This window comes from Pecten maximus, chromosome 19, assembly GCF_902652985.1.
Source record: "Pecten maximus chromosome 19, xPecMax1.1, whole genome shotgun sequence".
In the NCBI taxonomy this organism is placed as follows: domain Eukaryota; kingdom Metazoa; phylum Mollusca; class Bivalvia; order Pectinida; family Pectinidae; genus Pecten; species Pecten maximus.
Window position 1 is genome coordinate 31,328,243 of NC_047033.1, and position 13,631 is coordinate 31,341,873.

At 33.8% G+C, this 13,631-nt stretch overlaps 1 protein-coding gene across 2 annotated transcripts in view; it reads left to right on the forward strand.

Annotated features, from left to right (window-relative positions):
- Positions 1–13,631, forward strand: part of LOC117317348 — a 57,338-nt gene that overhangs the window by 25,940 nt on the left and 17,767 nt on the right. For both annotated transcript variants that reach the window (XM_033872148.1, XM_033872149.1), the window contains 2 exons: positions 1,703–2,005; positions 2,537–2,652. In XM_033872148.1, the coding sequence (XP_033728039.1) occupies positions 1,703–2,005; positions 2,537–2,652 (419 nt within the window). The remainder of the gene's footprint in view (positions 1–1,702; positions 2,006–2,536; positions 2,653–13,631) is intronic.

Below are 13,631 nucleotides of genomic sequence, written 5' to 3' on the forward strand. Positions count from 1 at the left end.
TTTAAATCGCTACTAGTCATAAAGTTATGAATGGATTTGAACCCAATTTGGTCAGAAACATCCTTTGGGGAAGGGGAACAGATTTTGCATAAATGGTGACTCTGACCCCCAAGGGGCCAAAGGGGCGGGGCCTAATGAGGAAATAGAGGTAATTCCTTCAAATCGCTACTAGTCATAAAGTTATGAATGGATTTTAACCCAATTTGGTCAGAAATATATTATTCTTATGTGAAGGGGAACATATTTTGCATAAATGATGACTCTGACCCCTGAGGGGCCAAAGGGGTGGGGCACATAGGGGAAATAGAGGTAATTCCTTTAAATTGCTACTAGTCATAAAGTTATGAATGGATTTGAACCCAATTTGGTCAGAAACATCATTGGGGGAAGGGGATCAGATTTTGCATAAATGGTGACTCTGACCCCCAAGGGGCCAAAGGGGGGGGGCTAATGGGGAAATATAGGTAATTCCTTTAAATCGCTACTAGTCATAAAGTTATAAAAGGATTTGAACCCAATTTGGTCAGAAACATCCTTTAGGGAAGGGAACAGATTTTGCATAAATGATGACTCTGACCCCCGAGGGGCCAAAGGGGAGGGGCCCCATAAGGGAAATAGAGGTAATTCCTTTAAATCGCTACTAGTCATAAAGTTATAAATGCATGTTGTAAACTCAGAGAGTCTGGACTTCATTATTTCTTTAAAGCAGTTGGGATCCCCACACTATAACCATATATAGCATTGTTTGAGGTTAACAAACAAAAGGAATTGAACATGAACATTATTTTGACATTTGGTCAAATCCAACCAGGTGAGCGATACAGGCCCCATGGGCCTCTTGTTTTATTATCATTCTTTAAAATTAACTATTGTTGTCAAATTTAAATATCAAAATGTAGCCTGAGGTAATTTACACCTGCGCAAGCTCATGAGGAAGTATACATCCCCAAAATACAACGAAAATGTCACGTTCTACTTCTTTTTTCACACACTTTCTCACTCATTTTGGATGTGGAATGAGAGAGATCTCCCTCATTGGAGGTTTCAGAGGTTGACACGTATTACATGTATATGAACTCTTGATGTTTGATTCCCATTGTAATGTAAACGCCAGAGCTGTGGTATGTGTTATGATCTAATAACTTAACAACATCATATAATAGCTGAACCACATCATATAATAGCTGAACCATATCATATAATAACTGAACAATATCATATTATAACTGAACCACATACATCATATAATAACTGAACCATATCATATAATAGCTGAATCATATCATATAATAACTGAACCATATCATATAATAGCTGAACCATATCATATAATAACTGAACCATATCATATAATAACTGAACCACATCATATAATAATAACTGAACCATATCATAATAACTGAACCATATCATATAATAACTGAACCACATCATATAATAACTGAATCATATCATATAATAACTGAACCATATCATATAATAACTAAACCACATCATATAATAACTGTAAAAATATTAAAATCAGGTAATACTTCCCCGTTACAGTTCTGTCCGAACTGATAAACTCAGATAAATCTAGACAGAATTCTATGTTGTTCATTTTATAAAAACAAAACTAAAACATGTCATTTTGTAGGAAGATAAATAAATAATAGAAGGCAAATTGATTGTATGCTTTAATATTCAAATGTGTTATTTACAGATGATACTGGACATCCTGGTCAATCAGAAGAGGGGGCTGTAGCATCACATACTATTGTATACGAACGTCCTCCACTTCCTCCGCAACCGATCACAGAAGACCAAAGAAAAGCAATTGAAGATTTCAATAAGGAAGACGATAGTGTTGATGACCCATCCACAGCTTATGTAACAATGTTTGACTTTGGAGGAGATGAAGTGTTTCACACTTGGCATCACTGCGTCATGTCGACAAACAGTATATACCTGCTGGTATTTGATGTTTCCTTGTGGGAAAATCCAGACAAGCAAGATATCATTGTCGGTGAGTGATTTTACATCCAGATGTTCCAAGTTTTAACTTATTAGTTTCATTCATCAAAATATGTGTACATATGAGTTTTTGACATTTCTCCCCTTTTTGCCCGAAAGTGAAAATAAACAACCATGCAAACCAAGAATTGAAAACCAAAACAACGCACTTTTCCAGATAATTGAGTTGATGTTCAGATCAAACAATGCTTTATCAGCAAACCATATCATCAGAATCAATGATCGCTATTTGTATAATATTTTCTTGAATGATGAACAAACATGATGACAAAAGAATTAATATATCTGCAAAGCTTTAATCTGACTAGTGTGACCTATTTACTTTCGCAATATTCGACAGACATACTTGTATTACTGAAAAGTGATTGTGTTATTTACTGTTCCTTAACTGTCTGTTTTGGTGAAATTGTTAGAATTTCTCTTTCAGTAAAAAAAGTACTATTTTGGCGATGTTTTATTTTTGATTTTTCTCAGTCTTGTGACATCTACTGAAATAAAGCCTCAGTCTTAATTACTTCTTCAGATGAAATAGTGTACTGGCTTAATGCAGTTGCAACATACTCACAGAGCAAATCAGGTGAAAAGAATGGTGTTCCACCAATTATCTTGATTGGTTCTCATATGGACCAAATAAAAACAGTGAGTATACTACAAGATAATATATTATTTAAAAACACTATATTTCACCAGATGTACAGTGGAACCTCATTAACTCGAACTCGGAAAACTTGAATACGTTGTCAGTCCCGGCCGAATTCTCCCTTTATCCTAGTGAAAAAAAACTAAGAAAACTAAAATAATTCGGATAATTTGAAGTGAAAATTTGGTCCTAACATTAAAATTCCTACTTGAGATGCTCGAATAAGTCGAAGTATCGATTTTGTGACTAACAACGATCAGTAATAATCGCTGACATTTTTTCAACATCAAATTTCTGTTTGTAATACTGAAGGTATCGGCACTACAAACCTACCAATTATTATATGCCACCATAAGTGTTAAATAAATTAGTTAAGCAAATTGTCTATGGAATCTTATAACAACAACTCTCTGTGATAAAAAAAAAACAACAACACTGCTTTACTTGCATCAGGTAATTTCCCAAGGCTGTAGTCGATAATAATACACACTACAGTCAACAACACATCTACTCACTCGTTCAAGCAGAACTAATCTCTGACAAACCAATACTCGGCTGATGTTTTGAGAGATGTAGAAACAGCTGAAACAATAGCATAATTCCTGCTGTGGTGTTCAGAGTACATCTGTATAAACGGTCACCGCTATCTTTTAAATCGGATAACACAGTAACATTTTATACACACATGCGCAGCTCGACTTTCTGGGCTAATACACATGGAAATGGCATGGTTATCAGTAAAACGTAAGTAGGTCTATCAAATTTTTTATGTCCAATATAAGGTAATTGTTCTGTTACATTTTACATATATGCATAATATATGTTAAATTTAAACGGTTATTTGATAATTATTACATGAATACATTGGTATTTGTTTGAATTCCGTTTTATTGTTTTTCCGTTTGCAAACATGACATGTACATTATATCGTAATTGAAGTGACAAAGTAAAAGAACCTGTAACATGACTGTATATCGGCAAAGCTACACGAGACTACGAGTAACAGAAAGAAAAAACATACATGTATATTTATTGACAAGTCTTTACACTAAACTGATAAGTGACAGAGCGGAGTTATAATGATCATATAAGGTTGACAAATAGTCAAAAAACCAAAATGACGACTCAATTAATTCAAACATTAGGTCACAGACCTGTCAAGTTCTCATGAACAAAATGCAGGTCATTACTCATAAAAATGCAGGTCATAGCACTCCAATGCAGGTCATTGCGCGTAACGGCATTTCACTTGAAATGAAAACCATAAAACTGAAAAAAATTATCAACATGTGTCATTTAATAAGCATTTCTATGCATACTTCATTCATTTACATGAATGTTTTACATTGTATGTTGTTGTAGCTGTTTTTGCCATCTTCAAAACATTGGTGGAAGGTTGATAATCACAGCAATCAGTATTTCATTCCTTCAAAAATATTCATCTAAAATTAAAAGAATTATTTTTATAATTAATTGTGAACCACAAGCATTAAAATCTTAGTTTTTCTATATTATTTTTCAATTCCGGAACTTTTGGTCCGGATTCCGTCTTCATTATTAGTTGCCAAATTGTACTTCCAGCAGGCATAAACAAAGATCGTTTTCACATGTTAGAACCTTTTGCTGTTGTCTTATAAGAACATTTAGGCATAGATTGCAGTAAGTTAACTCTGTGCATCACTATTTCATACTTCAGATGCAGTTTCTATTATATTTATCAGCATAAATGTCCTTAAAATGTCTTTGAACTGAATGTGCCTCTGGCGACCTAGTTTCCTCGGCTTTAGAAGTTTCATTTCAGACACGAAAATAAAGTAGTTTCACTAGCTAATTGTTACGTTTTTAATATATTTCAATATATCCAATTCCACTACAATAATTCTTTTGAATCACATATAACACGGGATTCTGGAAATCCAACATGAAAGTTAAGATAGAGACAATATTTTTTTCATTTGCCCAGGGCAAGTACACCAACATTTTTCACTTGCCCGAACTCAAAAACTACTTGTCCCGGGCGTCGGGCAAGTGGATTTTTACACCCCTGAAATTTAGTATTAACACTTACCTGTGCAAGCCTTAATACACGCCATTTTTGTTGTTGTTGGATTATCTGTTCGGTGTCTCAAATTGTGTTCCTACGAGTCAAAGAAAAAATCCGAGGTAGCTCGAAAGAAAACGAGATCTTACTGAAATGCGGGAGATTCAAAACACCCGTCGGGAGCTATTTCTGTCTGCGGGTTATAGACCGATTTTCCGGGAGTGACCCGCAAAATGCGGGGCACTTGACAGGTCTGATTAGGATAACTTGAAGGGTCAAGCATGACCAAGAGGACCAGGGACCTGATATTAGGCCTGTAGCATGCTGGGGTGAAGGGCTATAAAGTGTTTTTCAAATAAATGACCTTGACCTTCATTCAAGGTTTCATGGGTGGAATTCGCTATAATCTTCAAACGACTTCTTAATAACTAAGAGGCCCAGGGACTTGATATTAGGCCTGTAGCATGCTGGGGTGAAGAGCTATAAAATTTGTTCAAATAAATGACATTGATCTTAACTAGTGGGGCGACACCTAAAGGAGTGTCACAGAAAGAATGAAGTGTAGTGAGGGGCGATAACTCTATTTGAGCATGACAGACAGATAAATACAAATAAATTCCCTTCCTTTAGCATTAATACCTTCACTTGCACTGATTTTCCTCACTTCCACTAAATTTCCTCATTTGCACTTAATCCACACACGCGACATTTATCTAAGTTTAAAAATTCATACTGCCGTGAGGTAATTGAAAGTTATGGGGGTTACCAGTGCAATAATTCTCACACATTCTACAGTTTTTTGGAATATGACACTTTAATTGATTATGAGACATCAATTTGCATCTTTCCAAGCATAAGTTCAGGGTCTCTGGTGTGTTGTTCAATGAGGTAGTCACCTCTTAGACCAATACATTATGTATATACCTCCGATACAGTCATATATAACTCGTACCTCCTATATAATAATAATTCTCAAAATTCTACAGTTTTCTGGAATATGACACTCTAATTGATTATGAGACATCAATTGGCATCTATCCAAGCATAAGTTCAGGGCCTTTTGTATGTTGTTTAATGAGGTAGTCACCAACTACTACAAGGAGACCCATCCTCAAAATGATCCATTCCTGACTCTACCGTGGTGATAAAACAAACAAACAAACAAACCTATGTTCAGCTTAGTAACAGATGTACTCGCGGTATTCTAATCCATAAATAGTGACATATGCAATCAAAGATTAAGAAATGTCATGCATCTTATATAATATGATGTCAAAATCAGGGTTCTAGTTTGTTGTTCAATGAGGTAGTCACCAACTACTACAAGGAGACCAAGTCTCAAAATGTCAGCTTCCCTTTTCTTCTGCAGGACAACTGTTCAAACTTTTCTATACTTCTTTTATAAATATAATATTAATCAACTTGGTGTATGTACTTGGTTAAACATCCTATTAACAACCAAGGTCATTTAAGGACATGCCAGGTTAAAGAGGTGGAGGAAAGCCGGAGTACCAGGAAAAACATTACCGGCCTATGATCAGTACCAGTTAACTGCCCCACGTAGTTTTCGAACTAGCAACCCAGAGGTGGAGGGCTTGTGATAGTGTCATGACACATCTTAACCACTCGGCCACCGCGGCCCCTCAATAATAAATAATTATGCATATGGTGGTGTTGGCCTGAAAAAAAGAGACATATAAACTGTTTGCATGTTCACTAGTCCCTGTATTACAGTATTTTACCTGTGTGGAGATGACATTATGAAGAAGACACTATTTTGTAGAACGGTTGTCATTAAAATTATGGTCATTGTTTGAATTTGTCGAATAATTTTCTATAATACCTTGATACAAGTAAAGTTTAAATTCAAAAGATATAAAAAAAAAACTACATATGGTTCCCTAACATTGTGCAACACAATAAATACATAATAGTTAAAAAAAACTTAAGTATAAATTTGTCAGAATTGGTTTCTTGAACATTGTTTTCTTTGGTATATGTAAGTGAAAGGTTGAAATATGACATTTCAAAATTTACTTATTGCAATCTGTGTGCAGATGAAATTTTGGAGAAAAGCTATTTTGTAAAATAGTGATAATAAAATATTGGTAATTCTTTAATTTTGACAAGTAGTTTTCTGTAATACCCTTTGTAATAAGTTGAAACAGATTTAAAATTCAAAAGATAAATTAGTTAATTAACTCAATGTGGTATCCCACACCGAAATAAAGTACAAAAAAAGTATGGGAAAAAAGTACTAAAAAAGCATAGAAAAAGTATGCTTTTTTTGACTCAATTTGGAACCGATATTCCAACACGGTTCCAAATTGAGTCAAAAAAAGTACTAAAGTACAAAAAAAGTCTAACAAAAGTATACCTTTAGTACATTTTATTGTTTTCATTAAGTACAGAAAAAGCACAAATATAGTACAGAAAAAGTACATTAAAAGTACAATAATAGTATAAAGTGCACAGGGCCAAATTGATGGTGTACTTTTTTTGTGCTTTTATACTTTTTTAGTACTTTTACAGGTAAGTCCATAAAGTACAAAAGTACAAAAAAAGTATGAAAATGGTACAGAAAAAGCAGGAAATTAGTACTGAAAAAGTAGGAAAAAAGTACCAATAAGGTAGGAAATTAGTACTGAAAAAGTAGGAAAAAAGTACTAGAAAAGTAGGAAAATAGTACTAAAAAAGTAGGAAATTTGTACTGAAAAAGTATCAAAAAAGTAGGAAAATGGTATTGAAAAGAAGGAAATTAGGACTGAAAAAGTAGGAAAAAAGTACCAATAAGGTAGGAAATTAGTACTGAAAAAGTAGTGGAAAAGTAGGAAAAAAGTACTAGAAAAGTAGGAAAATAGTACTAAAAAAGTAGGAAATTTGTACTGAAAAAGTATAAAAAAAGTACTGAAAAAGTAGGAAAAAATTACCAAAAAAAGGGACTTAATTTAATGGTGTAGGAAATTAGTTCTGAAAATATAGGAGATAAGCTTAAATGAGAATACTGCATGCTTAAACAATACATACATCAGTCCCATTCCTAAGAGAAATGCACAATTGTATCAAGTGAAAACAAACATTGAAATACAAGATTAGTTATCCAATCACAATTCCACTGAGTATAATTTCATGCCATAGCAAAGTCTTGATCTAATAAGCTCGAAATTTGTTTAAGGGTGAGGTTAAGGATTTACAGATGGACATCTATGTATAAGGGCAATAACTTTTGATAAATTATTCTAATATTTTTTTCAAGCAGGAAAACACAATTTTATATCATGTGTATGTAGGAGATCCAGACAAAAAAAAAATATACTATTCTAAATAAAAAGAGCAATAACATTTGTAAAAATTGTCGAATCATAATTCCTCTTGAGGAAACACAACAAAAAAATGTAAATAAAAAACAATGCATAAATGCATACTGAATACAATGAAGTATGGTATATGCATAATGTTGCTTGCTTAAACTGGTCAAATCCAAGTAAGTGTTAATTCGAAAAATAAAATGTCTGATTCTCTTCATTCCTTTTTTGCTTTATGCGAATCATTGCCCTCAATTCGAACCACAATGCAATATCTTCAAGCTTTCCGTCACTTCAGAATGTACTGCATAATCTGTTGGAAGAAAGAGAAAATTTTAAAATATTTTTTATATCAAAACTTAGAATAAGTGTGAAGATTTGTTCAATATAAAAATGTAGATAATTTTCCTTATATATGCACCTGATCACTTTACTGTCATTTATTACATGCATGTCTGCTTGGAAGTCTTTTTATCAAGAAAAGCTAGCCACAGGTATACAAGTTTAAAGCTACAACATAAAACTTTTAATTATAAGGATAAGTACTTTAATAAAAATCAAGCTACTCCAGAATTCTCTGACAGTTTGTTTCATCTTAAATTATGCAACTAACTATCAAAATACTCCAAAACACAGATTTTTTTTATTCAATCATTTCTTGAGATCATTTTTTTGTGAATTGATCATGATCATGACATACAACAAATTTTCAATGGATTTTATTGACTTCGTTTTTGAATGTATTTTCTTCAAATTCCATATACTATAGTAGACAATTATTAGCTCATTTACCGATATTTTTACATATATTCCCTAAAATAGATATACACATGTTGCCCGAAATGTGACGTTACTTTCGTTCTTATATTCTAACTTAAAAATGTCATTGCTATTTTTTTTGAAATTTTATGCAATATCTCTTGAAATCAACTACAAAAAATTCTGTAAATATTATCAGATGAATAAGCAAATAATTCTTTACATGTAAGTGAAATTTCAATAAATTCCATTGAAAAACGAAGTCATAAAAATTAATTGGAAATTTGTCAAAATGCATGAAATATGTAGTAAAGATATTACGAATTTACCGTTACGTGACAGAAATAAAAATGCAATATAACTACGTCGAAGTTCGTCAATAAAGAAATAAAATTTTTCTTGTTCTCAATATTTGGGTGCCATCAATCAGGATGCTTATAAAATCCCAGGCGTATGGTAGCAGAAATCTGTAAATTGAATACTTACGATTGAAACACACGTGGATCTAGCAGTTCTTTGTTAATTAAACTCGGGCCGTGTAAACTGTAATCGTTGATGAATTCATTATGAAAACCCTGAAACACGAAGTAATCAAGTATTAATATTAACATGTGTAGGCCCCTATTCACCTATATAATGTGAAACGATGTAGGAACGTGCAGAAGACGAAATAGATTTAAATAATAAAATTGTAAACTTACCTGGTCGCGATATCTGTGATATTTTCGGGTGAAAATGAGCATTTGTCGCCAAAAACAACAAGAAAGCTGATATTCTTTGGCCACTTACTGACAGATAGTCGATCTTCTTCAGTTAGGCAAGAAAATGAATTTCGTTTTTAGGCTATTCTATATCAAAATCGTGTTTGTTTATGTTTCTTCCGTAGATAAACATCCGGTGAAATTCAAACATGGCTATCAGACTTCCCGCTAAAATCTCGCTGTTTGTTGCATCATGGGATAAAAAAAAAGTTTTGTCGGAGATCTACTGTATCGATTTCATTCTTTTATTACTTGTTTTTTTATATTCTACTTCCTTAACCTCTATTGTTTCATACTTTTGGTATTACTACTTCAGCATTTAAAGCTTGCACATTGCACAAAATGATCGCACGAAGCGAACTCGTCAAATCTCGGTAGATTCCGTAAACCGAAGTAAACAAACGAGATCACGGCCCCGAGGTCATAGGTGAACCGACCGATGGTAATCTGACACAGGTATAAGCCTCGTCAGTACCTGTTATGTAATCCGGATGTTTTGTTTAAATGAGGGTAGGCACCTGTGATCTGATCGTAGTGAAAGGCAGTCAAGCTTGACAATATAAATTGTTATAATTAACGCCGCGGGCATAAGACTTAGTCTAAGAGGGGCAATATGTGTACAGGTGAGACGGGAGGTACACAGGTAACTCCAATAAACAATAAAGCTAGGTATGATTTGCCATTACAGTCGACTGTCGCTTAAAAATAATTAACACCACGGGTGAAATTAACTTTCGGTACGACGTTAAGCATATATCCTGCTTTGTTAGCTTAACACACAGGTTTCAAGGTTGAGTTTAAAACAGTTGAAATATTTTTGATCGATCTTGGTGTTGCAGTTATTCAAGCCGTCTACTATATCAATTAAAATATTTATGATAGATCTTGGTATTGATCTTGATTTTTGTATACAATAGAGTATTTTATTTGTACACACAACACTCCTACGAGATCATTCTACAACAGATTAGAGTACAGCTACATTGTGTCGTTGTCCGAATTATCGTACGATCTTGCTAAATAAATATCAGACAAATTAAAGTTTTCTTTTTGTGTTCACTTTCACCATTTCAATGAATGCGATGTAATTCTGATTTAAAAACCGGAATATTGTTCCTTGATCATGCCTGTTTGTTGTCAGTCAAGCCATATCGAGATCGAGATCATCACAGCGCTTGACTTCAATATACGTTTTACAAAGAAGCGTCCGAGTGACTATATCAGTATTACATATGTTTATATATGAGTATATCGGTGAATATTTTGACAGAACACGACGTGATTTCGGGTGCAATTATCAGATGTAATCTTAAAACCACGTATATCCAGCAAGTATATGATATGCAGACAAAGAGCAGGTGATTTTAATTTCATTTGAATGAATTAAAAGCTTATTACAGGCACGGGCACATGTGTGTTCGTAGAGTGATCCCCGATCTGGTAGAGGTTAACGTTTGGATAAACGAAATGTTTTAAACTCCGTTAAAGAGTTTATAATTAAAGCCAAAATACTGTAACTTCAAAGAATGATCTGGAACAAAATTTTTATAGAGCTAAGTTTTGACGTTCGTCACATGAACGTATAGTAACATTCATCAATGTGAAGTTTATTACTTCTGAGATGCATATGGAAATACAAACGAAAAGTGACAAAGAAATCACCGTTAAAATGTGTGAACCTTACTAACAAAGTACATTGAAGTGAAATACTTATAATAATTGTTGAATTTTAATTATTTTTAGATAAATTTCTGTGGTACTGATCAAAGTATGAAAAGTATTTTTTAGAACATAAAAAAGACAACAAAAAAACAACAAAAAACGAGATCAAAAACATTTAATATTACCAAATGATAATTTTCTGTATCTTATTTGATCGATATTTGTTGTGGTTAATCCTGGGTATTATTTTTTTAGTCTTAGATTTGTAGTCGACTGAAAAAGTCAGATTTAATTTTGAAAATATTAATATGCTATAACCCCTCGCAATGTCTGAAAATATTCTAAGTCCATAATAAGTACAAAAAAAGCACAATGGCATTAGCTGAAAAATTTTAAGTCCCAAAAAAGTAGGAAAAAAGTACATCCATATTTTCACAATCTTTCAAAAAATTTCTAAGTCAGATTTTAGCACAAAAAAAGTACTCTGAAAAATTTCAGAGTCCAAATAAAGTACAGAAAAAGTACCCTGAAAAATTTCTAAGTCCAGAAAAGTACAAAAAAAGTACTCTGAGAAATTTCAGAGTCCAAATTTAGTACAGAAAAAGTACTCTGAAAAATTTCTAAGTCCAGAAAAGTACAAAAAAAGTATACTTTTTTGGTACTTTTTCAAAAAAGTAGGAAAAAGTGTATACTTAAAGTAGCATAAAAGTATACTTTAGTATGCTTTATTTCGGTATGGGATAACAATTGACATAATTTTAGTAAAATTTTTCAGAACAGGTTTCTCGCACTTGGTTTTCTTTGGCACATGTAAGCTGAAATATGTTGATTCTGGAATTGATAATAAAGCAACTTATAGATATCTGAAAATTTACTAATTCAATAAATTCCAAAGTCAACTATTTTGTAAAATTTAATCGTGATAGCTAAAACCTGGTAGCTCTTTGATTTTGGCAAATAATTTTCCATCTCATACCTACTTTGTAATAAGTTGAAATTAATTTAATTTCAAAAGATAAAAAAAAAATACATGACATCTTCCTACACACCCAAAGCAGAGACATAGACACCAGTTCAACCTTACTTGACGGGAAAATAAACACAGACCTCTATTCCAAACCAACTGACACGCACCAGTATCTCCGCCCGTCCAGCTGTCATCCCTCACACACAACGAAGAGCATTCCTTATTCCCAAGCTCTACGTATCCGACGGATAGTGTCCGATGATACAGTCTTCGAACGTCGATGCTCAGAACTTAAATCACACCTTCTTGCTAGAGGATATAAATCTACTTTGATAGATCGGGAACTAGACAAAGTCAGGGTACTTGACAGAGCCAGCCTTCTAGAATACAAAGTCAGAACTCCGACACAAAGGGTCCCTTGTGTTGTCACGTTCCATCCTAACTTGCCGTCTATTTCTTCCATTTTACATAATCATTGGCGCATCATCGAGTCGTCAGCTGCACTCAAACGGATCTTTCCAGAACCACCGTTATTGGCCTATCGTAGACCAAAAAATGTAAGAGATCTGGTGGTGAGCAGCAAATTACATTCATCTGCCTCTGTCGTTACAACAGGCTCCTTCAACACATGCAGCAAAAAAACGTGCAAATTGTGCCCATACACTGAGTCCACAGACACGTTTAAATGTGTAATAAACAACCGTGTTTATCACATTTTACAAACACTGACATGCACATCAGCCAATGTTGTATATCTCCTCTCCTGCAAAAAATGCAAAATGCAGTATGTTGGAGAAACCAGCACAAAGCTCAACATCAGAATCAACAATCACCGTTGCTCCATCAAGCAAAACAGACCAGACTTTCCTGTGGCAAGGCATTTCAATTTACCTAGTCACAGTTGGAAGGATATGCAGGTGGTCGCCATTGATCACTGTCCTACCTGGAATGAAACGAAACGTCGTTCCAGAGAAAGATACTGGATCACCAATCTCCAAACCTGCTACCCTCCGGGTATGAACGAACGTTAAAGACGTCTTCTGGATATACTCTCCATCTGACCATTATATCTAACTATTCATGTAGTTAATTATTCAATTTGTTAAATTTTTCATAATTGCTGTACTTTTTGGGGCATCTATTCATTGTTGCTCTTTGAGACTCACATTTAGTCGCCTCCCGCCATCATGCAACAGCATTTTGAGACTCACATTTAGTCGCCTCCCGCCATCATGCAACAGCATATTGGTCCGTGTTGGTCCGAATCGTCTGTTTCCCGTAGCGTCCTGTAGGGACACTTCGGCATTCGTATTTCTGATATTTTCAGTCTTGATAAATATTTGTAGCAGTTTTTTCACACCACTCTCTATAATTCTTATGATCTAACACATATTTTTCTAAAGTTTTTCAGACTTTGTACACGATATTTAATCAATCACTGTAGAGACGATAATGCAACATTTTTTATATAAATGCAATGTCG